Below are 27,775 nucleotides of genomic sequence, written 5' to 3' on the forward strand. Positions count from 1 at the left end.
TCTAGGTGCCTTTCTGCCTAGTTGCTACAGAAATTACCTTACAAAAAGGTTAACCTATTCCAACAGTTGGGCTCCAGAGAAAGAGTACACTGATATGCCTTCCATCTGATCCAGATCCTTAGGGGAACCCTGGGGGAGATGAGATGTTAGCAAGAGGGAAAAACTCTTAAACCTACTGCTGTGAGTGGCTCTTGTACTGCCAAGTGGCAAAACAGGTATATACTTGTGTGAGAATTGTAAAGCTAACAAGTTGACATAAATATCAGGGAAGTCACTTCTTGGAAGACCAGCTGGCAATAGCTACCAGAGGCATGACCTTTCCTTCCTTTCAACCATGCATTGCAGAGGTAATGAAATATAAAATGGTATTTTCACATTTTCAAATCTGGAGGAGGTGGTCAGGGTTATTAGCCGTAACAGTATGAAATAGGGGGCTGGCTCCTTTTACTCCTTGCTAGTTTGATTTTTGCCACCATGGCGGCAGGCAGGGGGCGTGGAGGATCAATGTAGCACTGCTAATAAAGGGTGCCACCTGGTGTCCTTACTCGTGTGCTGCATCCCCTAGCAAATCTCACCTGCACCCATTAGAGTTGTCCCTAATTCTATCTGGGTCATTTCTCACTTACCTAACCACTCATGGCCAGGAAAGTCAATGGTCATTTCCTATCCAAAGCTACTTGGTTTATCCTCTTCAGAAAAATGTTCTCCAAATTACTCCCATCTGAAGCTGAAGTTACAGAAACAATACAAGCTCCTGCTTTCATTGTCTAAGATGATCTGGCAAAAACCAACTGAGAACAGTGTAATGAAGAGACTTCTTAAGTCTAGAATCTGGATACTTCAGTCTAGGATCAACATCACGTAGTTTTAATTCTTCACAATTGAGTCCTACCTTACTGTCTAGGATATGTAACCATGTAGACTTTTAAGTGCCAATGTGAGAAATAGGCTTGTAGGCTCAGAAACTCATCATCCCAGGCCCAGTGTGAATACACTCATTATTCCCTTTTCTTCAAACAATTGCAATCCCACCCTCCAAAATGCAGCTGACCCTTACACATATATTTCATTGTTCATATGCTATTTCACGTTTTATTCACTTGTCTATGTCCTCAATATGTATACATGGTTGTCAGATTCTAAAATTCCACATGTCTAGGAAAGGTGTATACAATTGTCTGTTTTCACGATCATAATTAGATCAGATTTTTAAATTTACCCTAGGCTTAATATACAAATAGGTGCAATTATAAGATCCTGGAAAACTAACAGGCTAAAGTAAACAGTTGCTCATCAATTCAAATATTTATTGAGCACCTTTACATGCAAGGCACTGTGGGACAGCTGAGACCAATGTTTGCAGTTGGAAACAGGGTGGATCTCAAAGCAATGCTTCCAAGACTGCTTTCTTATTTAACAAAATCTAATAACATAGTTTACAATGACAGAATTTAGTAGAGCTTAGATTTGTCTCAAAATTTCAACTCATCCCACGGTTTAGCCTTCTCACCCTCCACACACTCCATCCATGTTAATCAGCACTTAGCCTCTCTTTGTAGAGCAGTTCAGTCATACGCTACAATACGCTACAATTACGCCTCAGTTCAGAAGTTGTATATATCAAATTATTTCCCTCTAACTTAATTTCAAAAAAGCATTTTACTTTTTCTCCAAATGGCAGTAAGTCTATATACCTCAGCTTTAATCTTCCCCGCATCCAGCAATTCATGTTCATGGAAAATTTCGTAAGAGATAACACAACATGAAGTACTGATGCCCTTACATTTTCTTAAAAATCAACAATTCTGTGCAATAAATCTATTCTGATTCTTGGTTATCAATCATTCTCTACAAAAGTATCTGAAAATGTGCCTACTTTGTGCCTCTACCTCTGTGCATTGTTTTTTGTTTTAATCTGAGAGTGAGGAATAAGGGTCATCATTTTTCAGACTATCTTCAAAGTGCATTTACCTCTCAATTCACCTGATATCATTATCATTCCAATATCTCAACTAGTATAATCAGGGGGAAAAAACTATCTATACTATTAAACCCTGCTCTAAATAATATATGGATTGTCTGCCTTTCTTCTGTGGTCAAAATGTTTTCAAACTTGTTATAGAAAGGCCTGTTGTTAAGTATCTCATCATAATTCGGGGGAAAAAACATTACACACAGTAATATGTATGAAGTTTATATAACTGGACTTGATCTGTTAGTGACCTTGGAGTAGTTTAATGTCTAAAGAACTCCTTTAATAAAAATTTTTTGTAAACTGTGACACTAGTTAACCTATAGCTTGCTTTAAGAACATCTATTGTCCTTAGCCACTAAGACTATGGGTAACAGGTATGTTACACCCTGCACACACTGGTACTAGGAGGCTAGTCATTCTTCACTGTAGAATGACTTCTTGAGACAAATACTTGCCATCAAGTTGTATGAAATTTCAAATTCTCCATGTAAAACATGCTGCAAAGATTAGAATACCAGAAACCTCCCCCAAATGGCATGTCAGAAACTTTGAAAATAGTAAGGAATTCCTATGATTAAACTCCTTCAGTGGAACCCCTCCCAGATGTCTCAGAGCATCAGAATTCTCTATTACAACTCAGCACAAACCTAGCAACACCAAGTCCTGCTTTAATTATTGTAACTGATTTATTTCAAGTTTATACATTCTCCCACTGACCAAACTTCTTCTGTTCTTAGGTTTCTAAAAAAATAGTCATTTTTCAAAAGCAGAAAAAGAAAGATATATATTTAATATATAAAAGAAAAAGCTAAATCTGACATAATTATATTCTTAAAAACATTCCATTTATTTACAGATGTATAAAAAGGCGAATTATTGGTCTACTGAGATCATGCTTCTTATAGTTAGGGTGAGAGCTCACTATCCTCCCAATTCCTCAACTCCTCACTCAACTACATCTTTCATAGTCACACATGAATTTTCATAGATCAGTTTCTCCTGGGGTAAGGTTTAAAGGGTTGGAGTTTTTGGAGACTTAAGATTTCTATCAAGACTGCAGGATTGTTTTTAAGACTGAGCCCTCCTCAAATTAGCCCCAACAACTCCCTAGTTCTAAGAGGTCTTGCAAACACCATTATTGGGATGGGGGGCGGGGGGTGTTTATAATGACATTTGCAGCCTTCCTTGAACACACTGGATCATCTCTCATTTCTATCTCTGGACATCTTCCATAAACAGTCAAATATCTTCCCATCAAGAAATGAATACTACCTATTTGTCTATTTTCTTCTAAAAAAGGGAACAGTGTTCAGAAGCAGAATGGTCCTTCTTTTCCTGAGGATTACTCGCTCACTTGCCTGCTCCTTGGCTGACCCTCAAAAGCGTTACGAGCCTTGGAAAGTCAGGAGGGAACATGAGAACAAGATAAGCAAAGAAATAATGGGAAACTGCTATACCTGGATTAAACTACTAGCATCTCCAAGGACAGTTATTAGCAGGGAAGACAGGTGCTGGATTCCTTGGCTAAGGCATTGAATGAAATCTCCTGGGTAAAGAGAAGTGGGAGGGATAATGAGAAGCTGAGTGGCGCTCATCACCTACTTCAAGCTCCTTCAGTAACCTTTAGAGGTGGGAAGGCTGGAGGCTGATGAGAAGGTCAAGAAAGGCAAGTAGCATAAAAAAACCAACAAAGAATGTGTTCCCGGTGCAATTTGCAGAGGAAACTTTCCCACCCTCTTCAATCTGTTTATTACCAGAGTTACTAGAAAGGGAACCAACCACGGAGGTAATAATTTCACACTGGCTAGGACCATTCCAAAGTTGGTTTCACAACCTGGTTCTGAAGATATGCTGAGTGGGATTTGGGATAAAGAAGGCAGGGGATGTAGAAGAAACAGCACTGCCTAGGCACAGCCCAGGCACTGGAAGCTCTTGTGTTATTGTTTCACAACACAAGCAAATCCTGTCAATGAAGACAGAACAGGGGTTACATTCCAAAATATAATTATTTAAGAAAGGCAAAATGCAGCAGCTAAATCCCAGTCTATACATTTTCAGAATAGTGATTCTTGCCCCCAGGAGTTTCCAAGAGACCCCTCAAGTGCACCATGATTATTTACAAACTAGATAGGAAACATCATTTCTATACTCAATACAAATCTCATCTTCTAGGTTGAAAACTTCAGCCTTTGAGAAATCTATGAAAACAACTATACAAAAATATAAATATCTTTATCTTTACAGGCTGTCAGACCTTCATACCCTGACAGCTAATGAGTGAAAAAGCTCTACAGATCATTGAATCCATGGTAGCAGATAATAAAAAATATATCTTGTGATTCAAATACTGCCTTATTTCCCTGGTAAAGAGTGCCTACTGTGACTTTTCTTTTTTTTTTACATCCTGTGCAGGTAACAGTGAATGAAACCTCCAAGCACCAGGAGGCTGGTTTGATGTGGGAAATACCCAGCCCCACAGTTTTTGTTTGTTTGTTTGTTTGTTTGTTTTGGCCACTGTCTCTGGTATGGGGAGGGAATGCTTATCATTTTACATGTCTCTTGAGTGAAGTGATTTGTGAAAGGGGAAGGGCTCCCTGTATTTCTACCTCCAACAAATATATTCAAGGTAGAAATCCTTGGTACCGTGAAATGGTCTTCTCAACACCCAAACATAGTAAGGGAGAACTAGTTAAGTTTTACATCTCAAAATGATTACCTCAGTAATAAAAGCTTTTTAAAAAGCATTTCTACTTTACCAGAAGGCTTAGATTTATAATCCTGATTGAAAAGGTGAGGAAATGGAAGCTACTTGGGATATGAAAGAAGAGAAAATTTTGTTGAATGATACTAAGTCCTTCACTTTGGTATTCCATGGTACCCATCCTCTCTCCCCCTATTCTGAAACACCAACTAAAAGCTACCTCTTCTGGATCCCTTTGCACAAGTGCATCACATTCCTTGGACTTCAGACTAAAAACAACAGCTATCAACTAAGGTTCAGTCCATAGCAACTCCTAAGTCTCAAGCAGCTTTTACTCTGGGAGGGAAGAACTAGGAACCACTATGGACCTAGTCTTGTTACAAATTCCTTGGGTAAGAGGGGCACCTCGTGTTCAGTAATGGATCACATCTTCTTGGAGAGGATGAGGAGACCCAGCACCACAAGTGAGGTAACACATTTTAACATGATCAGAATTTCATAGTAGTTAATTTCTTTTACGGACGTCAGCACCCTACCCCCTTTCTCTACCATCATTCACCACATTTCAAAGTCAAGGATCACAGTTCCATGATACAAACAAACAGGTGCCTGCAGAGAAAGGAGGTTTCCCCTCACAGCCTGGCTTCTGCCTGAGGACAACTAAGTTCATTTCCCTGCAGAACTTGGCGAGGCCCCAGTGTTGCCCAGTTTGGCCACAACAGGTGCCAATGTAGGCATCACCTTGCTCTCCCGGCATTCCTGATCATTCCCTGTTAAGTTCATTTTGTGTCCAACTGACCCAACTTTGGCAGCTACAGGTGCCAAACAAGGCATCACCTTGAGACTCTGACCATCTGTATCACTGGAAGTATTAGCTACTTTTAAACCTAGAGGTGCCAACTTTGGCATCGGCCTCCACAAAGTATCTGTGCTGTTGTTTTCTACGCCACCCTTCATGTGTAGGATGGGGGGTGAGGACACAGTTTCAGGCTCGGCAGGGATGCTAGAAGTACTCTTCCCTTCATCACCCGCTTTCCTGTGGGAAATGAGGGACTCCTTTATCTCAGAGTCAATGACAATCTTAAGCACATCTGGTTCAGAGGCTGGTTCTGCAAGTTGCTTTTCATTCTCAGAAAAGTCATCCTCTTCCAAGTGCAAGAGGAGGGGGCTGACAGAGTCACTCTCCCCTTGCACATCAGGCAATTCCTTCAAACCAGTTCCCAAGTGGCCAACCTGAAAAGTTGCTCTGTTCCCAGGAGGAAGCTTACTGATAAAAGCCCGGCGAGCATCCCCTGGGAACTCTGTATCCAGAGAGCTAGGCAGTTCAGCCAGGCTAACAGAGTCATCATTTAACTGCTGATTAAGAAAGGCAATCTCATTGAGCAGAGATGTCAGTGTCTCATCAGTATCATCCTCATCTTCCATACTAGTTAGCAGTTCACTGGGATCCAATGCTGCTTCCTCTATAGCTGATGCTACCTTTCTCAATTCCATCTCTATGCTTGAGTCTTTGAGATCTTTCATCTTTAATTTATGAAATGGAGACTCCTTTGTCTTCAGTCTCTCCCGTCTTGATTCACTCTCTTTCCATTTATGCTGACTCCCTCTGGTATCACCAGAAATCTTTTTGGGTAAGAATTCTTGTGCTTCTTGCATACTGGAAACATCAACTATTTGTGGAAAACCAGAATCTTTATGTGACAGATAAACCTGTGCTGTACCCAGTGCCATTCTGACATCTCTATGGTTGCCTCTGGAAGAGATTCTGCCCAAATCTTCACAGGAGTTATCCTCACTCCTGACAGTGTTTTTCAGGTGGTCAGGTGGCTTGCCATCAGGAACTTCATGGGGGTATTTGCTGCCACTCATATCTACCAAACCTCCCTCCGTTGCCAATGATGTCACATTAACAATTCTTGGCATCATAAATAAGTCGTCTTTTTCTAGGGAAGAAAAAAAAATCATTTATCTATAGTGGTAAGCACTCTCTCCCATTCATACCCAATAACCATCTCAAAGGAGTTAAATTTTCACCATCTACTTTTAGCAAGAAGATGAAAGGAAATACTAGCTTTTCAAATTACATAGTTAGCCTAACAAGAAAATAGGTAAAATTTAACCAAAAGATGTACTGATATTCCATCATTAATAAAAGTTCTATTTAATTTTTTTATATAAATGCTCCCCAAGTTTATTTTTTTATACTGAGGCAGACACACATCTTGATTCTGTTCACCCAATAACTGCTACTCTGACAGAAAGATGAAGCCCTCAGAGGCAGCACTCTAGGAAGATGACTCCTCCAGACTGGGTTTAGCAGTACTAGTATTGGTAAAGATACCCTTTTACCTTAACAGAAATTTAGGTTTGTAAAACCTAAATTATCAAAGTAAAAATTCCTTTTCAACTCAATCCTTATCGCCAAAAGAGAGGGTGCTCCAACTTTATCAGGTTGGTAATGTAGGAGTGCACCATCTCTGAGTACAACACAAAACTGATACATATTTATCAACACCAAAAGCTAAAATAATGACTCCTCACATTCCTTTTACTTTCACATCTTTAAAATTCTTTCCCTAATAAGAAATTGGGCTTCTCAGGTGGTGCTAGGAGTGAAGAACCCTCCTGCCAATGCAGGAGACATAAGAGAGGAGGATTTGCTCCCTGGGTAGGGAAGATCTCTTGGAGGAGGGCATGGCAACCCACTTCAGTATTCTTGCCTGGAGAATCCCATGGACAGAGGAGCCTGGAGGATTACAGTTTATAAGGTCACTAAGAGTTGGACACAACTGAAGCAACTTAGCACACAATTAGAAATTAGGAGAGAACGCAAAATAGTTCCCATTCCCAGGTTAAAAAAAAGACCAATCAATACCACAGACAGAGCCAAACATGTTCTAAAAAGAGAACCCTCTCATACAGACTTGAATACAACGGCTCTTTATCACTACAGAACACATTCAAAGGCTTTCTCTGTCACTTTGAGATATCAAAGATAACTTTTTTACACCACCCATTTAAGACAACACTCAAGACAATACCTGATTGAGCCACAGCACTACTGGCAACTTGAGGTTTCAGATCTGCTTCTAAGAGAGCAGGAGAAACAGTAACCACTGGTCCTGAGAATAGGGGACCTTTCAAGGTGAGCAATTGCCCTTGTGGAGTCATCACAATGTTGGCAGAGGTGTGTGGAGTATTAGAGGGTGAGGTATTTTCTGTAAAAAAGATCAGAAATTAGTTAAGGATAAAAGATCTTCAATTAATGCTAGTGTACAGCCTAGGAATGTAGGAGACATGCCTAAAACCACACAATGACTTAAAAAGCAAGACATTTCAAATTTGTTGGGGAACCTCAACTTGCAATTTACTTTTTTAACAATTTTTCAGTAATGGTTACCTGTCCACTGATTCTCTTAAAGGACAGAATTTTATTTTTGCTGAGGAACAGAGCTACGGAACCACTTTTTCAATGGAATGCTTCTGATGGTCTTGCTGGTAAAGCAGGATGAAGGTACACACTATTTTATCCCTAGGTTTGCTTTCCTATAAACCTCTTAAGAAATTGCTTCAAGTTTTTAGACCTCAGTTTTTCCATCTGTAAAATAAGGTAACTGGCCTAAATGGTCACTAAAGTCCTTACTTATTTAGCAATAACATCACTTGAATGTGCAATGTTAAAACTAACTCGTATTGTAGTATCCATCACCACCTTCTTAGCTGATATAACAAACCAGATTTCCTTGGTTCCTACACTTGGCTATCCAAAAAGTAAAAGAGTAGAAAAGGATATACCATTCTCAAAGGATATAAACAAGTAATGTAAAGTCAACACAGCCTCACCTTCAAAATCATATAGGACAGAGTAAGAAATCAAAACCAATTTACTTAGTTCTTGTATAGCAATTCACGGACAGACTGCAATCTGATTAAAAAGAGTCTGGTTAACAAAAATAAACTCCTACCAGAAATAAGTCTTATATGTTACCATGATGGATAACTTATTAGGATCTGCTTGAGTGTGTAAAGCTAGAAAATGAAATCTAATGTAGTTAATATTCTGCTTTTAATACAACTCATCTTTCATCTAATTAAAACTAAAATTATGGCCAAGATGTTCAGTTCTTTTAACTAAACTAAATGTTCATCTGCATCAAGGAAAGCAAAGAAATGTCCCTCCTACCTGTGGCCTGGTCTTTTTTTCTGGAAAGAATCAAAGGCTTCCCCTTCCTGTTATTTATAAACATCTGTCCAAGATCTACAGATGATGCAGAAGCTCCTTCCTGCTGTCTGCTAGTTCTGGGAGACACATCAAACTCATCTGATCCCATCTTCTTTTTTCTCTTTTGTGCCTCTAATGCTTGTTGTTTTGCATAAATATACTCTAGCTTCTTCAGGACCACTTCTTCTGTCTTACCTATAGGTTGAGAGGGAATGAACTGTCACTCTCTATAAGACCCCACACAATAATGAGAAATAGAGTCCAGTTGATTTAACTATATCCCCCAAAACTATGGCAGTCAAGAGTAATTATAATCCAAAGAAAAATGTCCCACCCAGTCAAAAGATAATTCTGATGTTAACTCTGGGAACCAAGACTCAAATGAAGTAGTATTTGAAAAATCTACTAAGGATTTCCCTTACTAAAGCTATATTTATGGCCTTTACCAGAGATCATTCACCATTATCTCACCTGAAAGAGATGATACTTTCCGTATCAAAATATTCCGTTTGCGAGTCAGGAGATTCTTCTGTCCTATCAACTTGTCTGCCTGATCTGTTAGCCCCTGAATTTCACTGAATGCCTAGAAGAGAAATAGTAATATCATGTCCATCAATTTGCTTTTTCTGAAAAACAGGTGAGGTCTACACAAATTTGTTTAATAAAAACTTTTAAATCTAATATTTTAGAGAACTTTATACTGTAATTTAAAATGATTTTTATTGTTTTACAAACAATATGGTTTGTATGGTTTATGGTTACCACTGGGGAAACAGGTAGGAGGTATAATAAACTGGAAGACTGGGACTGACATATACATGCTACTATATATAAAACAGATAACCAGTAAGAACCTACTATTTATAGCACAGGCAACCCTACTCAATACTCTGTAACTGGCCTGTACAGGAAAAGAATCTAAAATAGAGTGGATGTACGTATATATATATGTATGGGCTTCCCTGGTGGCTCAGCGGTAAAGAATCTCTCTGCCAATGCAGGAGACACAGTTTGGATCTGTGGGTAGCAAAGTTCCCCTTGAGAAAGAGATGGCAACCCACTCCAGTATTCTTGCCTGGAAAATCCCCCAGACAGAGGAGCCCGGAGAACTGTAGTCCATGGGGTCGCAAAGAGTCAGAAACAACTTAGGGACTAAACAACAACAATGTATATGTATAACTGGTTCACTAACACAGCTAACTAACTAACATACTAACACAACGCTGTAAATCAACTATACTCTAATAAAAATGTAAATAATAAAGTATACAAGTGGGAAAAAAAGTCAATTCCAAAAAGGAGGCTTTTCTGGCTTCTACTTCTAGGGAAAGTGATTATTTATGAAGAGCACCACTGAGTGGTATTTTCACTACTGCAAGGAGATACAAAACATTTTTTACTCTGCTTAGATTTTAATCAACTTTAAAATCAACTCCTATTCTAAGCAAAATCTGGTTGAAACCACCTTGTTCTAGAGGGATAAAATGCTTGCCTTATACTCTTCCAACCTTTAATTATAAGCAATTGAAACAAAATTACCTTAGCTATTATTCTACATGCAAAATTAAAACTTCTGCTAGCTTGAAAACTACAATTTCCTTTAAAGTGACTGTCAACCATTAAGAAGTATGTCAAAATAGTAGTTGTCTTGTGTCTTTCACCATGACAAACTTTTCTAAGTGCTATGGAGAACAAGTTTACAGAAACTGTTGTAAACAGAGTTTATCAGTTTCTAACTTTATTTTAAAAATGAATAATTAACTCTGCTGGTTCAGAATCTGACTTTCAATGAAAAGCAACTCTGATTGAACATAAGGATTTTCTTGTTAAGGGATTTATTGGACACTCACTAGTCCACATTCAAATGATAAACACAAGTTCTATTTCAATTTTCTTCCTTTTCCTTTTATGTATCTCAAGAAGATTCTTTTAGTCAAGCTCTTATTTGTCTGTCATTTACACAGACTTACCCTAGTAAGAATGAGACTTTTGGAAACCTTGGAAGAATGAAGTAACCCCAATGTGATCTTCAACTTCTCAAAGAGATCTCTCATTTCACCACGGCGGCGGCGTTCATTGGCAGTGTGTGTCCGGCGATAATACGCAAAAGCTTCTGCTTCTTTCTGTAGTTTTTCACTCCAATAATCAGGTTTTAGCTTTAGAGGAACTTGTGCAGCCTATCCAAACAAAAGATTACCTCCTAAGTATCTTTCACATCTACCCACCCTCTTCTACCACACCAAATGGCACTGTTCTGTATCAGACACCAACCATCTTCTGCCTAGAGGATCTTAACAGCCTCTCAGTTGGTCCTCTTACTACCAGTCTTTCTTTTCTCCAAATCAACAGTGTAAATTCTAAAACATGCTAATATGATATCACTTCTCAGCTCAAATTTCAACAGTTTTCAAATGAGGGATTGAGAAAGGGACTCTAAAAAGTTTATGTGTATAATTTATTATTGAGAGTTGCTTTTATGACACAAATTTCATGAAAAACTTGACTAGTGGAAAACAAATTTAAAATTTTTTCTTAAATACTGGAAGACCCTTTACAATTTGGGAAAGGATCAACTGCCACTCTTCCTAAATCACTGTTGTCTCCAACCATTCCAAAGTGCTGTACATTTCCTAAGCACTCTATAATCCCACACCTCCCTGTCATTACACAGGTTGCTGCCTGCACCTATCCCTTTCCACCCTCCTTTATGACTTAACAATTAAACACAAACCTTTGCATTTTTCAGGAAAGTCTTCCTTAACTCTCAGGATGCCTTAGGCTTCCTCTCTCTCTTATTTATTCTAATTCTATTTTTAAATCATTTAAAGTAGTAGATGCATACAGGGTTTAAAATATAAAAATGTAAAGAGCTTATAATGAAAAGCAACTGTGCCTTGCACCTATACCTGGATCCTCAGAAATAACCACTTTTATTCTTTGAGTTGCTTTTTCTACCTCTTAAGTCTATATCCTAAGTTAAAAATGATATTTTTAACTATTTACTTCCTGCTATGCAGAAAAGAATTCAGTTCACCACTCTCTTGCATCTCACCATCCCATCTTCCTAATACAGATAAATCATTTAGTTCTTCTATTGATCCCTTTGCAACTAGAATATAATTCTATCTCCATTTCTCATTTCATCCACAATAGACAGTGTCTCTGTAAAATGAGGGTATCAGTACTCATATCCTTTATTTCTTCTTCCCTCTTTTATAAACCTCCAAAATCTGTAATTTGTACTTCTACATTTCTCAAAATTGAAATTAATTCTTTCACAGTGTTAGTAAGGATAAAGAGAAAATCTTGCTTAATCATGGTACCATGATATCCTACACAATATATTAAGAAAATCAAAGAAAATTTATAATCTCATGGCTCCCTGAATTGTCAGCCATTATTTCAGATAACAAGCAATTTCTTAGGTCACTGGAAAAATCAGGAGTCTAGATAAGAAAGAATGCTAGCCTATTTCACATCACATCATTACATTATACAATTAGTTTTCAAATAAGCAAATCAAGTTTCACAAATCCCATGCCCATTTTAATGCCTCTAAATTATTCTATCAACTAGGTGGGGGGGGGGGGGGGGGTGCACGACGGGGAGAATTAGAAGGAAAAAAGAAAAAAAAAAACAGTAGTAGTATAATTTCATTAAGGGGCAAAAAAGCTGATTATATTAACTCATTGGTAAAAACAGCCCTGAAAAGTCATAATTAATATAACTAATGTTGTTTTACCTGTAAGGACAAATGTTATCAATTTTATTAAATGAGCAATTATCATTAAATATACTGTAAATACCTTTCGACTCCTTTCAGTAGCTTTTTCATCTGCAGAGACAGGCGTACGGCACCTAAATAAAGACAGTATTTTCCAAAGTCTTATTGAAATTCAATAATCTAAGACCTATTTCAAATCTATATAAAGCCAAACCATCCCTAATTGTCTAAACTGTGACTGGCTTCTTTTCCCATATTCCCATTTGTGGCAATATGATTTATTCAACAATACCCTTTTTTCTCAAAGTCTCCAAAAAACCCCTAAAACTGCAAATTACGTTTTTCAATTGTGAAACATTTCAAACATATAAAACTGTACAAACAAAATACATAATCAACATCCAGGTATCTGTCATTCAGCCTAAGAAATAAAATATCTCCAAAATATGGGCACATTCATCGCCTTCCTTCCTTCTCATGTAGTTTTACTAGGAATGTACTGATTCATCTTTAAAAAGAAAATATTGTGTAGAATTTAAGCTTGTATGTAATGTGTATCTTTCTTCAACTGATTTGCTTCATTCAACATTACATATGAGATATGTTAATACTTGTAGTTTGATCATTTTAACTGCTATATAGTATTCCGAAGTGTGACTTCTCTAAATTTTATTTTTTTAGTATGTTAGTAGTTATTTACGTTGCATCCAAATTTTCACAATGGCAAATGCTGAATGGACAACCCCACACATGACCCCTCATACATGTGTGTGAACCCTTCTAGGATCTATATCTAGGAGTGGAACTGATGGATGGAAGAAATGCATGCACATCTTCAACTGTAGTCACATCACACTGCTACCCAAAGAGGTAATAACAACTCATACTCCTACCCCACCTATAGTATGTTCCCATTGTTCCACAACTAGACAACAATACTTCAGAAATCTCAATTCATCCAAACTTATGGGTATAATTTCGTAAAGTCATTGTGGTTTAATCTGTATTTCCCTAATTACTTGTGAGGGGGGAACAAATTTATGTATGTTTATTGGCAGTCCAGGTTTCCTCTTCTGTGATTTGCCCATGATATCCATTACTTATTTTTCTACTGGATCATACTGTTCTTTCCTATCTCTTTAAAATTTACTTAATTTTATTTATTTATTTTTGGCTGTGCTGGGTCTTCATTGCTGCACAGGCTTTTCTCTAGTTGCAGTGAGCAGGGGCTACTCTAGTTGTGTGATGTGCAGGCTTCTCATTGCAGTGGCTCCTCTTGTTGTGAAGCCCTAGGCTCCACACAGGCTCTAGGGCATGGGCTCCAATACTTGCAGTACATGGGCTCAGCAGTTGTACCTCCCGCACTCTAGAGCACAGGCTTGATGGTAGTAGCCCCCAGGCTTAGCTCCTCTGAGGCATGTGGGATCTTCCTGGATTAGGAATCAAACCCATGTTGCCAGCATTGGCAGGCAGATTTTTTTACCAGCAGGGAAGCCCATGGATCACCGTTTTCTTACTGACTTGTAAGAATTATTTTATATCCTTGATACTAATCCTCTAACACATATTGCAAATATTTTCCTTACAGTCTGAAATCGCCTTTTTACTGACAAATTTTTAACAACTTGTTCCTTTACAGTTTGTGCTCTTTAAGTGTTGATTATTCTTGGTCCTTTATTATTCCAGTCCATAAAGATGGAATCTGTTTACTGAAATCTTCGTCAATGTTTTTGGTTTTTTTTTTTTTTTTTCAATTTTTTTCAATGTCTTTCAATAACATTTTATAAAAGTCTCACACAACTTCTATCAAAAATCCCAAACAGCTTTTTTGTATTTTTAATTATATTTTGTTTGTTGCTATTGTTTTAGAACTCAATTTTACCATATTGAACTTACATCCTGCAATATTACTGAACTTAGGTCTAATTAAGTTTTTAAGAGATTTAAATTCTTCCAATCATAACCAGCAGGCAACTGAGGTGTTTGTGTGTGCTCTCAGTCATGTTCAACTCTTTGCAACCCCATGGGCTGTGGCCTGCCAGGCTCCTCTAGCCATGGTTTTCTCCAGGCAAGAATACTGGAGTGGGGTGCAATTTCTTACTCCAGGAGATCTTTCCACCCCAGGGACGGAACCTGTGTCGCTTGCACTGGCAGGCAGGTTCTTTACCACTAGCGCTAACTGGGAAGTCCAGGTAATTGAAGGACCCTCCAAATAGCCCTGAAGTGAAGAAAAATACCACCATATCCCTACCTTCGACTTTCCCAGTAGGAATGAATAATTACTCTTTCTCAATTCATTGCTACTTTAGGTAGCTGATGATATAATAGCTTGAAAAGCACAATGTCTGGCACAAAATAACTCTTACCTTCTTTCTCTCATAGCCCAATTCCTAATCAATATAAGGTTTACTAAAGCATAACATTTTTTCCTAAGTCATCTTATCATTCTCTCTGTATTTTCATTTCATCAGCTGAACAGGCAGGAAAATGTTTCTAACCATACCTCACCTGTTCAACTAGCAAAGTAACCAAATTTAGAATTTACAACCAGAACTTTATTGAGTAGTCCACTGTATCAGTTATGCTAGTTATTTCATATATTATCTGATTTAATCCCTTTAAAAAGGACATTTTCCTCATTTCATAGGTAAAGAATCTAAGATTCAGAGAGATTACACACTTGCCCAAAGTTAAATAGCTACAAACTAGCAAAACTAGTATTTTAATGCCAATGTATCAGGCTCAGAAAGCATGTCATTCACATTTATATACTATTTCCTAGCAATAACAAGGAAGTTAATTACCTCTGAATTTCAGCTCCTTTCCTCATCTACTAATAAGAAAAAAAGCTAGAGAAATAAAGGAACTATGTCAGTTACCCAGAACTCTTGACTAGAACATTCAGTTTTGCTTATGGTCACAAAACTACAACAAAAAAGAACAATCCAAAGAAAAATAAGACTTACGGCTGTTTCAAAATCTCTGTATGGACAGCTGTGCTCTTCATGTGGGCGACATTAATTTCCTCGGGGAGCTCTTCTACAGTCTCAATATCCACTTGTTCTTCATCATCCTCAATGTATTCTATACAGTTATTCTGAAATACAGCAGTCCAACAGTAAATAAAGCATTGGGAAGCAAGCACAACTAAAATTTTCAACTGTTTCCCTTATAAAGCCAACCAGTGCCAAACACTGATCTTAAACCATGAGTACTGCTAACCTTAAACCTGTTAATCTTAAAATGGAATTAAGTCATATAGACAGCATATGGTTAGGGCTAACAACTAAGAACTACATTATAAGTCACAGATATACTGAGTTGGCCAAAAAAGTTCATTCAGGTTTCTTCACAAGATGGTATAGAAAAATCTGAACAAACTTTTTTGACAACCCAACATCAGACATGATTAGACTAAAGAGACAAGAGTCTCCAAAGGGCTGTGTTGATGCTTCAATATTACTGCAAGTGGACAAATTCAAGTACAGACATATTAAAGCTGCGTAAATCTAAAGATTAAATAGCAATCAAATAAAACATGGTGAGGGAGAAGGTAGAAAGCAGAAAAACTCAAGTTCTAGTGTAAAAGTGCTTCATGGTTAACCCCATATTAAACACCCACAAAAACACATTCAAGGTAGATGTGGAAACAGAATATAGCCCAATCTTCTAAGTATCTCAATCCCACAGAATGAGAGCTTTTGAAGAATTTCAGATACCAAAAGAAGCCCAGGCTTGCTGTACTGCTTATTATACCAAAAGAGGAGTCAATCAGTAAGCATTTATTGAGCACCTACCAAAGAAACTCACAACAGAGGACTATATGAGAGGCTTCTCAGGTGGCACTACTGGTAAAGAACCCGTCTGCCAATGCAGGAGATGTAAGAGATATGGGTTCAATCCCTGGGTCGGGAAGATCCCCTGGAGGAGGGGACGGCAACCCACTCCAGTATTTTTGCCTGGAAAATCCCATGGACAGAGGAGCCTGGTGGGCTATGGTCCATAGGGTCACTAAGAATCAGATACAACTGAAGTAACTTAGCATGCACACAAACTATATGGATTATGGGCTATGTGGATAGAATTTCTAAGTCCACCTTTAAAAATAGTATTCATTATGCCAGAAACTAAACCGAGTAGATGTCGTCTCTAACTGTACTGTACCCAAGCAGCACAACTCAAATGAAGCATCCCTATCACTTCATTAGTTCTATCTTAATCTCACCGGAAAAATTACTTACTCCCAAATTACAGGCTCCCTATGGTTAACAGACATAAATGACTCAAGTCATCATTTATGATCCCCATTTATGATCCCCAATTTAATCATCACCTAAATATTGTGTATTAATCAATGCATATTAAAATTAACTTTGGGAATCTAAACCAACAGAACCCCAAAAGTTTGAATGCTAATGTAGGCAGATGCTTTATAATATTTAAACTAAAGAATATGTATTACATGGCTTTAATTGGAGGCTTTGTAAATAATATCCAATTAACTTAATCAGGGAAGATTTAAATTAAAAAGGCTACTTACAACTTTCCTTACACTATTCCAATATAATGCTTAATACAGGCATAAAGCTATCATAGGTGTCAAACATATACATAAATACAATGTAGAATTTAAATTTGAATGCCCTTACTTTAAAATGGCCAGTGTACCTGTCAGATTTCCCATTTGGAAGTTCAAGCAATGCTACTCTGTATGACTAAGACACTCTAAAGGTTCCATTAAGTCAGTTCTACTGAGCAATAGTTTTCACTGACTTTAAAGCAGGACTGTTTTTGACTTGTGGTTGCCAAGGGGGAGGAGTGGTGAGTAAGGGATGGACTGGATGCAAACTATTATATATAGAATGGATAAACAATAAAATCCTACTGTATGGTACATGGAACTATATTCAATATCCTGTAATAAACCATAATAGAAAAAAATTTTAATTAAAATAAAGCTGGACTGTTTTTGGTCTGATGCTTACCTAGGCTGACTTATGAGACTGCAAAAAGTGCAACAAGATTGGCAATCTAACTCCTAAATAACCTACAGATCTAAGTCCTCAAAAAGATGAGGTTATAGATAGAACGCGAGGCAAATGCATATAGAATTATCCATCTCATTTACAAATGAGACAGGTGAGGTTCAGAAATAACGACACAGAAACATTTCAATACGTAGACATTTTAGTTTTAAATGTAAACCTTTTTGCTATGTTTTATCTGCCTAAGACAGTTAGGCATTAACAGAGGAGGACCAGGTAACACAGAGAACAAATGAATCTCAAAAGGAGTGAGATTCTAAAACTGCCATGCAAGACAATCATTGCAAAGGGCCGTATTATCTGCTCCTGAACAGAGGGATACCCCACAGGCAGATGGCTATAACCTCATGTTTTTACACCAGGGGAAGGGGACAGCACACCACAGCCTCCCATTTGTTTCTATAACTGAGGTTTTTGCTGGAACACAGCCACACTCATTCACTTACTACTGTTTATGGCTGCTTTCCCTCCACAGCAGCAACTGAGTAGCTGCAAAAGCAAGTCACCTAGCCTGCAGAGTCTAAAATATCTACAAACTGGCCCTTTACAAAAAAGTTTGCCCAACTCCTGCCCTATATCATACTGATGCTCAATTACTTAGTTCAGCAAATACAACTCTACACAGAAGTCTATAAAAATGGCTTCAGCAAAATAAAAAAATAAAAATAAATTATAAAGGTCAAATTACAAAGGAAGATGACCAGAGGTTAGAATATAAATTCTAGACACTAATTATTCAATTTTAGGACATGGTTAGAAAGCAACTTTAGGCAGGGTGATAATAAAATATTAAATGATCATTGTTTTTCATTTCTCTCCAAAACAAAAAACATCTCTACAAATGCTGATAGACAAATTATCTTCCAGTTCTAAGGCCACCCATTCCCTGTTTCTTATATATATCTACCAGATAAGCTACAACAACTTTGTATAAAAAATGTGAAAAAAAAAACCTGAGATCAAATGGGAGTAGTGATTTCAGGATTTAAAAAAAAAAAACAAAAACAAAACCTAATTTGATAGGGACTCTCAAAGCATCTATTCCCCCAAGGCTTAAACCAGCCTTCCTGTATAATATCAGACAAGTCTCAAAACACAATATAAGCTCAATAAATGTTACCTGACTTACACAGCCTAAAAACTACAAAGTCATTTAACCATGATTTAAACCTAGGCATCCAATTGAATGTATCAGGTCTTAGTTATCTTCTGGAAAAACTATTGTCTCTAATGAATCATTTAAATTCTTGAGGTTTCAGTCACAACAAAAATGGGCTCACCACCTTTTCTACATCATCAACCTCCTCACTCTGGTAGTCAGAAACAACATCCACAATCTCATCAATAGAATCATCGGTTTTCTCATTCTCATCTTCTTCATCATCCTCCTCCAACTCCAAGACAGTGAAGTCAGTACTGCTTCTCCCACCCGTCTTCTCTTGCTTTGGTTTTATCTGTTCTCCTGAGAGCAGTAAGTGACCTTGAAAATGTCCGTCCCCTCTGCTCCCTTTGGCAGCTCTCCTAGGGACAATGGAGAAGGTTGTAGGACTAGAAATGCTACTCCAAGAATCACATTCAGTTTTTAAAATTCTGGCATTCTCAGTAGTTCCACTTTTTCCAAGTAAATCAGAGATACTGTGTTCTTGTTGAAACACATCTGAATTTTCCTTACAAGTTTTTGTTTCTTTAATTAACTGCTCATTTGTCTCGTTCTTGCCTTCTTGTGAAGTTCTAACATATTTCTGGGCCAAAGGGCCCTTTAGGTGTTTTCTCCACCTCTCCCTAATGCTGTCCTTCTCCAGAGGCTCTCCACATCCCTTCTCCTTGGCCTCTGGCTTTGGATTAGATTGCTGCTCCACAACTCTACTGCCTGAAAATTCAACTTTGCTTTCTTCTTTAGAGATAATTGGAAATTCATTTGATTTTTCCTCTGGATTATCTAAGCCTTTCTGCTGTTCCACTTTCACATCACCAAGTTTTTTAAGTTGCACATTATTCACACTTTGGACTGTCATGTTACTGGCTCTTCCAGAAATGGTCTTAACTTCTAGAACAGTCAGTTTTTCTTTGGAACTGTTACGGTTCCTAACCCCATATTCTTCCTCAACATCTTTATAGTCTTCACCTGCGTGTGAGCCAGTGCTATAGACATGCTCAGAAGGTTTAACAGCTGCAGGCCCTTCTTCTAGAAGGGATTCTTCATCCAAATGATCACCCCCATCTTCCAAGGAATCATTCAGAGTTTCTTCTGAGACAGCAGCTCCTGAGTTTTGTTTTATCATATTAGTCTCAGGCTCTACAGCTTCTCCTCCTGACTGCAGAACTTTCTTAGTTTCTTGCTCTCTTTTTAAAAAGCTTGTTTCATCTTTCTGGTCTGCATTCTGAGATTCTTTTTTCATCTGAAGTGAAGCAACATGTTGAAGAATGGAGCTGGGAACAGGCTTTTGTCCTGGGAGCTGCAACAAGGCAAAACTACCAGACTGGAGAGGAATAAGACTGGCTGTACCAACAGGCTGCCCTCCTGAACTATAGGTCAGTTTGGTTTCAGAGGCTGTTTTACTTGTGAAACTTTGTGGTTCAGGAGGGGAAATCCTCAGAGTCAATGTACCAGACTGAGACACAAAATTAGTTCCAGAAGAAAGCAATGATGGTGCCTGAGTGATAACATTCATTGCTGGAGAAGATCCAACAGCCTGAATTACAGGATTCACAACGGAGAAAGCAGAAGGCGAAGCCGAAGAAGGTGGAGTCTCTGAAGGTTTGGAAGGAGTGGGTAAACGGATTCCCATCACAGACCCTGGTGAGGGGAAAAAAAGCATTTTAAATCACCATTGCCCACATCAAAGACTTTCAAAGTACATATTTTTTTCCTAACAGGTGATTTCAAGAGACTGGTAAGACCAATCCTGGTATATTAATATACCATATGACCAAATGATTCAAGAAAAGAGAAACTTATCAAAAATATCTCTAACTTTATACCTGGGTTCCGAAACATGACAGGCTGTAAGTTGGGCTGGTTATTAGATCCTCGAAGCTGATGCAAAGGGAGAAGCTGGACAATCTGCCCATTAGGGTGCCTGAATAAGTTCATTCCACTTGGACTCCTAACAGGCTGCAAGACCATCCGATGTCCCTGAAGTTGTGTGTTTGGGACAGGTCTAAGAGTAGGAGAACCCTGCTGCACTGGAATCAACAACAATCGAGGTCCAGCACGTTTCACTGTGTTAGGAGAAACCTGTGGAGGAGCCACTGGAATCTGAGGGGCATTTTCTGAAAAACAGGAAATGGAAACATAGTATCAGAATTTCCCTTTAATACTTGGGAAAAAATAATTATGACAAAGAATCTAACCATGTTACAAATAAGTACAAGTTTAAATTACAGAGCTGGCAAAATTCTGTATGTCCATGATATATGACTTACAGGACTTATGGCTGAGAACAATTTACTTTAAACTTAAGTATTAACCAGACTTTACAGGGCCTTACATTTAGACAGGTAAAAAAAGAAAGTATCAACTGTCAAGAGGTGCATTTAAAGAGATAATACTTCTGCCTAATGAAAGAACATGGGCAGGCCTCTAAACCTGGATCTCATTAAAGTTCAACTAAATGTTCTGTTCAACTTAAAAATTCAGGCTGTCAACACTTAACAGGCTATGACTTAGTTTAACAGGTCTTACTCAAGGAAGACAAAGTCAAAGACTAAAAATCACAAGGTACCAAAAAACCTCTTGACCTTTGACGTTCATTGATGAATAAGCAAAGCATACAGATTTGTGAAAATTATTTTTCAGAAGGAAAAAACACACATATCCCCCCAAATGGAGTGAAATTAAGAGACATCAAAGAAGCAGGGAAATAAAGCCTGGTTAAGAAGAGGCAAAACATAGTTTTGAAATAGAAAAGGCAGAAATTTAATGCAGAAGATGTGAATTAAGATATTTCAAAACATTAATAGTGCCGAAAGATGCACCTCAATGTCTGGAAGAAAACACCAAGGATATGGGAAAAAAACAGTATGTGTTTTTGGTCACAGGAATAAACAAGTAGGAATAACGATAATAGTAAGCATAAATGAAAGTGATCTAATATTACCATTCAAATTACTGAACTTCTTTAATATTATTATTTTCAATTATTCTTTTTTTTGACATTTTTAAATAAAAATTTTCATCAGTTTGTCACTGAACAGAAAAATTAACAAGCCAAACAAAACAAAGATTTTAATATGTAATATGCACTTTGCCCAAAAAAGGTATCAAATTTCTAAAAGAAAGTGACACTCCTTAACATTTACATGACAAATTACTATAAGAAGATCCAAGATTACTTTTGAAAAAGAAATAACACAAGACCAAACTGATAAAAAAAAGTGTGCAACTTTTTAAAGAAACAAAAAAAATCGTCTATCTTATGTGATTAAGAAACATGTTAAAGCATTCTTAATTTCTTAAAAATTTCTATTCAAATTGTTTTACAGAATGATTCAAAACCAAATTACTCCCAAAGCAGCCTTTAACATACACACTAAGTAAGTGATTACTTATTGCACTGTATGAGGGGAAGAAGGGAAAGACAAAGGATGGAAAGTCAAATCAAAGTCAGAGGTCTAAACCCCCGAGCTGGGATCCATTTTATGAACCTGTAACAAAATCACATACTTCCTTAGAAGTTGGCAGTGATGTGAGTCAGCTCCATTTATAGAAGAGCAGATAAGAAAATATGCAACTAGCATTTCCTCAAGTAATATTACAGGAGATACTTTTAGGTGGTATGTCATATAGAATAACATCATATTATACTGTCAGAATTTTAATCTTTTGATTAAATACAGAAGAAATTATGTCTCTGATATTATGTCTTTAATATTAAAATTAAAAAAGATTATGCCAGTATTTTCTAACTTCATTAACAGAGAGCAGGTCACATGTTAAAAACACACAGGAGCTGGCTAGTATTTGATACTTTTTATTATTATTGGTTCAGTTTATTTATTTAAGAGACTACCCTCCATTCTGGTAAATAATGTTGGTTTCCAATTACAGTAATACTGCTCCTTTTAAAAGTATATTTAAGTGAACAAATGGCTTGATTTAAATAAAAATAGTAAATCAATTATATAAGAATATAAATGGGAATCAGAGCAAAATACCTGAACATATGTTCTGAGTGACTGAAATCTGAAAGAAAATGAACTACAAAAGGTAAACAACTTCACAGTTTCATGACATAATTAACAATATAAAGAAAGGTTAGAATACATGATTTAGAAGACGTGACCAGTTAAAATATGACAAGATGTGAACTATGAGTTTCAAAAGAAAATCAAAAAGGCTTCATCAACAACAATCTTACTTTTGAAATAATATTAGCCATTTTTTGGTATGTGTGTTGATAGGAAGTAACAAAAGACAACAAAATTGACAGTCATCCACTTTTCCTTTCAACAGCACTTCAATTTACACATCCCTTCTTTCCTAAAATATCTACAGGGATTTAAACTATGCCCCTGAAGACAAAAATATTTAGTAGGAAAGCTATCAATAACCAAGACAGAACTGTTGTCAGTTATTTTATTCCCCCTTATATCCTGTAGGGGCTTCGCTGGTGGCTCAGATGGTAAAGAATCTACCTGCAATGCAGAAGACCCGGCTTCAATCCCTGGGTCAGGAAGATCCTCTGGACAAGGGAACGGCAACCCACTCTAGTACACTTGCCTGGAGAAGTCCATGGACAGAGGAGCCTCTCAGTCCATAGGGTCGCAAAGAGTTGGCCACAACTAAGCAACTAACACACACACTATATCCTGCAAACCCTCATCTCTCACACTCCTTTCCATACTAATTCTTCTTTGAGTCTACTAAGGTAACAACTTACTTTAGCTGGTTGAATTAGGATATAAAAGTGACCAAAGTGTGAACTATTTCTATTTCAAATTCACTTAAACTAAGCCAACAAGAGAAAAAATTTAATTTTAACTAAAAAGTTTACATATAAAATATCAGAGTCCTAAACAAAGAAATATGCTTCCTTATTTCTATTTCAATTAAGAGAATGTCAATAGTAATATAGGAGTTGGGCTGATTCACAAATGATTTTTACTAGGCAAGAGGACCTAGAATTTTAATCTTAAGCAAGGAGAGAAAAGGCCCTCAGCTTGGTTGCAACATAAGCAGAAGCCCACTGATCTGTCCTTTTTAAATATAAAGCAGCAGCCCTCCCACTCCCAAAACAGGGCACACCTACATTTGGTTCCCTCAGAGATGTGAGCCCTCAGCTCTCAACACACAAGAGCTGTACTTCCTCCTGCACCCACTTTAATGGCTGCTCTACTGGCTCAGACTTCCACTCCCATATGTAGCATTTCCATTCTAATGCTTTTGAATATTTTTAATTTCCTGAGAAAATCTCTAGCCCCACTAAACCATCTGTTAAGGCTGTTTATCTGGAAGGTAACAGGTTTTATTAGCATTCTGGGGCTTCCCTGGTGGCTCACTGTAAAGAATCTGCCTTCAACGCAGGAGACCTGGGTTCAATACCTGGGTTGGGAAGATCCCCTGGAGGAAGAAACAGCTACTCACTCCAGTATTTTTGCCTAGAGAATTCCATGGACAGAGGAACCTGGCAGGCTAGAGTCCATGGGGTCACTAACAGTCAGACATGACTGAGTCACTTTCACTCACTCACTGGTTACAAAATTGCACAGATGTTCACTGATTGTCCTAACCCTGTATTTACCATGATGTCCATTAGTTTTAGTGTTCAGTTTTGCAGAATGTAAAGTTTTTTTTTCTGTTATAGCAGAAACACTTGATATATATACCTATAATTCTATCAGAACCACAAAGTTATATAACCAGCTATAAAGTAAACCAGCTTGTAACATCTAGGCCTTACCTGGTCTCTGGCTCACTGGTGGACTCCCATCAATTCCCGAGAGTATAATGGGAACAGAGCTCAGAGATGAAGTTGGTGTGGTCACCATGGAAGAAGATGCAGCTGTGGTCACCACGACTATGGAGGTGGAGGCAGTGGAAGCAACAGGAAGAGTTATGGTTGGAGGAGATGCTACCAAAGACTTAGGAAAAGCAACTGAAGCCACAGGGGTAGTTATCCCAGTCGTTTTGATAAGGTTCAAAGTGGCTGTAGACTGGGTAGGTGTTACAAGTGTGCTGGTATTAGTTTCAGTGACCTCAACAACCCCTGCAGTGGTGGCACCAGAAGAATAAGTAGTTTCTTTAGTTCCCACGTCAGATAGAGCAGTCGTAGGTATCACAGCAGGAACACTTTCTAAAAACACTTGAGGGGTGGTGGTAGTGACAGCAGCAGTCACAGAGCTGCACACCTGAACTGGCTCAGAAGAAACCACAGGTGTGACGACCATTACTGGAGAAGGTCTGATACTGAACTTCTGTGGCCCTGTTAGGGGTTGGGGTGTGCTAACTCCAGGGATCTTCTGCTGCAGGGCTCCAACTTTACTCATCACAAACTGTGTGAACACACCACCAGGAGAGGGTCGAGCCGCTGCAAATAAAAATTTGCAGGTCAAAAATCTTCAGTTCTCATATTTCATCCTTGTAGTGATTGTGTTTATCAACATTTACTGTGCACCACTGGGTCTATTTCTTACAGGTATTACCTACCTGTAGTCAAACATACCTGTCCACCCAAACCTAACTTTCAAAATTCTAACAACTAAAGGGAATAAAATTGGATGTTCCTTCTGAAATTCCTTTGGTTATGCAATACAGTCAAACTGCCAAAACACTAAAAAGACTGTATAGCACAGCAGCACGCAACTTCATCATCTAAAACAGAGGAAGAAAATAAGGAAGTTGTATTCCTAATTCTAATTTTAAAATTTGTTTGCACCACTTCCTTCTGTCACAGCACCTCTACCTCTTTATTGCTGTCCTTTTACAAGAGAGTAAAGTTTTGCATTTTAGAAATATGCAAAAAGACATTTCAGAAGAGGGCAGGATAAGACAATTTTTTTTTTTTTTTTAATCACCAGTTAAAGCTACCTTTTTAACAAGAGGTAGAAAGAGTTCTTTTTAAGGCAATGCCTATACTCCATCTTCACACAACTCCAGCATTTAGCCAGAGATTGCAATTTCCTATTAAGAGGAATAAAAACACAGCAAACATTTTTACTTAACATTTCTAAACAGATGTGAAAAAACAAAAAGAGGAATCCAATAAAATCAACTGTATATACTATCAATTCTAAAACACAAATGATTTCAAGGAGGCAATTTATTACAGACTCTGATATGTTAAATAAATTAGGTTTTTACTCACAGAATAGGGATAAATATAATAAAGCAATGTTCCCAGAATTATGTTTTACAAGAGTCTTCTACTCTAAGTCTATACCAACTCAATGCATTTTGATTTTGCTAGCTCCTTGGTTTCATAAATTCGAGGAACATACATACGATTGGTTACCAAAAACACCAGTCCTCATTGGAGAAATAGTAAATTAGGGAAAGTACTTAGGAATATGTATTCCCTTCTGCAAAACAAAATTAAAAAGCTAAGTCTTTTCCACGTTAACAAAACCAGTCTAAAAGTCTGGGAAATAACTATAAAACTAACTATAATTCAATTTATTTAGTTTTGTAGGTCATCAGAAGAGTTACTAAAAAATTAGTTAAATTCAGGCAAGATAAACATCAAGGAAAAAAAGTGCCAATTTCTATATTTCTCTAAGTTTTACAACCTCCATATCTGTATCCACTGGCCCAGCACCAAGTCACAACCCTTCCCAAAACATATAAACAGTCCAACTTACCAATTGGTCTTTTCGCTGGGACAAACGCCTTCAGATTCTTCCCAGGGCGATTTGTTGTAGTGCCAGAAGATGATGCCATTTTGGAATTGGATGTTGAAGGCAACAGGGTACGTGGTTTCCTGGATGCAGCCACCTTGGCATTGGATGCTACCTTGGAGATGACAGTACTGAGGGTTGAGAGGTCCAGGACTGAGGGTCGCAACCTGCCTGTGATATAAGCAGCTAGCCTATTGGCTGGATGCAATGCCCCCATCTGTCCCAATAGCAACTTAGCCTGCGGGTAACTCTTACCATTAACCTGAAACAAGTGGCAAAGAGAAATTCTGTAAAGATAAAATTCTCTTGCTAACTCATCTCCCTTGACAAGGGTTTCATTTTTACAAGATTTTAAAAGTCTATTTTTCAGATTTAAAGGGAAAAAGAAATGGACTTTTCCCATTTGGTATAATCTGAGTATTTAGGAGATGAAAAAATATGCTGCCATCTGATATTCTCAACTAATCTCATCTCCTTCATTTTGGAAGTTTAAAAACAGAATCTTAGAAACTCATCATACCTGCATTCTAGATTTGTGGAAGACACAGTCAAATCTAAGGAATCATCCAATTGTTCTACTTGTCAATAAGCAATTATGGTTGAGCTATTAATAATCATCAGCATAAAAATGAGTAACTGTGTTCCACAGAATCTCTCTGATGAGACCAGAGGCATAATGAAGCTTTCTCACAAGGGTCCTTCATATTTGAAAAATATATGGAAGTCTGCTTTAAGTTATGAGAAAGTCACTGTTACAAATACCTAAGCCACAAAGTCACCTTAGTTTTCAGTTTTCAAAAAAGTCAATTTTGAAGACAATTGTCTTCATCTTTTGCACAAAACCTGGACTCAAATGCTAGTTGAAATTTATTGTAGTTTTTTTTAAGTTGCCACTAAATTGTCAGAAGAAAGTGAATCAATGAATGAGGTAAAGATTTTTCTCTATTGCCTGAGTTGACAGACTGCCCATCTTACACAGGAGAATCATTTTAAAAAGAAAGAAAACAAAACTTCCCAAGTTTCTTACCTAAGTTCTCTATGTCTTATTGCTAAATGACTATAGAAGAAATCTTTTTCCATCTCTCTTTTCCATCATTTAAAGGGGGTGAGGAAGTGGAGTAAGGCAGAGAAAATCCTACTCTCTAAATTAATACAGAACTAGTAAGGAGAATAGCTACACTAAGCTACTCCCTCTTCTAAGACACAAAATCACTCTGTTACTTAGGTAAAATTGTTATTTCCAGACAGATCAGGTATATATTTGCCCTGAGTT

General features: G+C 37.5%; 1 protein-coding gene across 21 annotated transcripts in view; it reads right to left on the reverse strand.

Annotated features, from left to right (window-relative positions):
- Positions 1 to 1,064: 1,064 nt before the first annotated feature.
- The window catches only part of MGA (MAX dimerization protein MGA), a 147,100-nt gene continuing 120,389 nt past the window's right edge, over positions 1,065 to 27,775 (reverse strand). For 8 of the 21 annotated variants that reach the window (XM_061157496.1, XM_061157497.1, XM_061157499.1 and 5 more), the window contains 11 exons: positions 26,467 to 26,764; positions 24,570 to 25,196; positions 20,650 to 20,940; positions 18,951 to 20,464; positions 15,589 to 15,719; positions 12,705 to 12,756; positions 10,869 to 11,075; positions 9,370 to 9,481; positions 8,860 to 9,093; positions 7,718 to 7,894; positions 1,065 to 6,619 (listed from right to left, as the gene is read on the reverse strand). In XM_061157496.1, the coding sequence (XP_061013479.1) occupies positions 5,343 to 6,619; positions 7,718 to 7,894; positions 8,860 to 9,093; positions 9,370 to 9,481; positions 10,869 to 11,075; positions 12,705 to 12,756; positions 15,589 to 15,719; positions 18,951 to 20,464; positions 20,650 to 20,940; positions 24,570 to 25,196; positions 26,467 to 26,764 (4,920 nt within the window). In that variant the 3' untranslated portion in view covers positions 1,065 to 5,342. Of the gene's footprint in view, positions 6,620 to 7,717; positions 7,895 to 8,859; positions 9,094 to 9,369; positions 9,482 to 10,868; positions 11,076 to 12,704; positions 12,757 to 15,588; positions 15,720 to 18,950; positions 20,465 to 20,649; positions 20,941 to 24,569; positions 25,197 to 26,466; positions 26,765 to 27,775 lie in introns of those variants that run through there. The other 13 variants (XM_061157501.1, XM_061157503.1, XM_061157500.1 and 10 more) reach the window with 9 other exon arrangements.

The sequence above is a fragment of the Dama dama genome, chromosome 12 (genome assembly GCF_033118175.1).
Source record: "Dama dama isolate Ldn47 chromosome 12, ASM3311817v1, whole genome shotgun sequence".
Classification (NCBI taxonomy): Eukaryota; Metazoa; Chordata; class Mammalia; order Artiodactyla; family Cervidae; genus Dama; species Dama dama.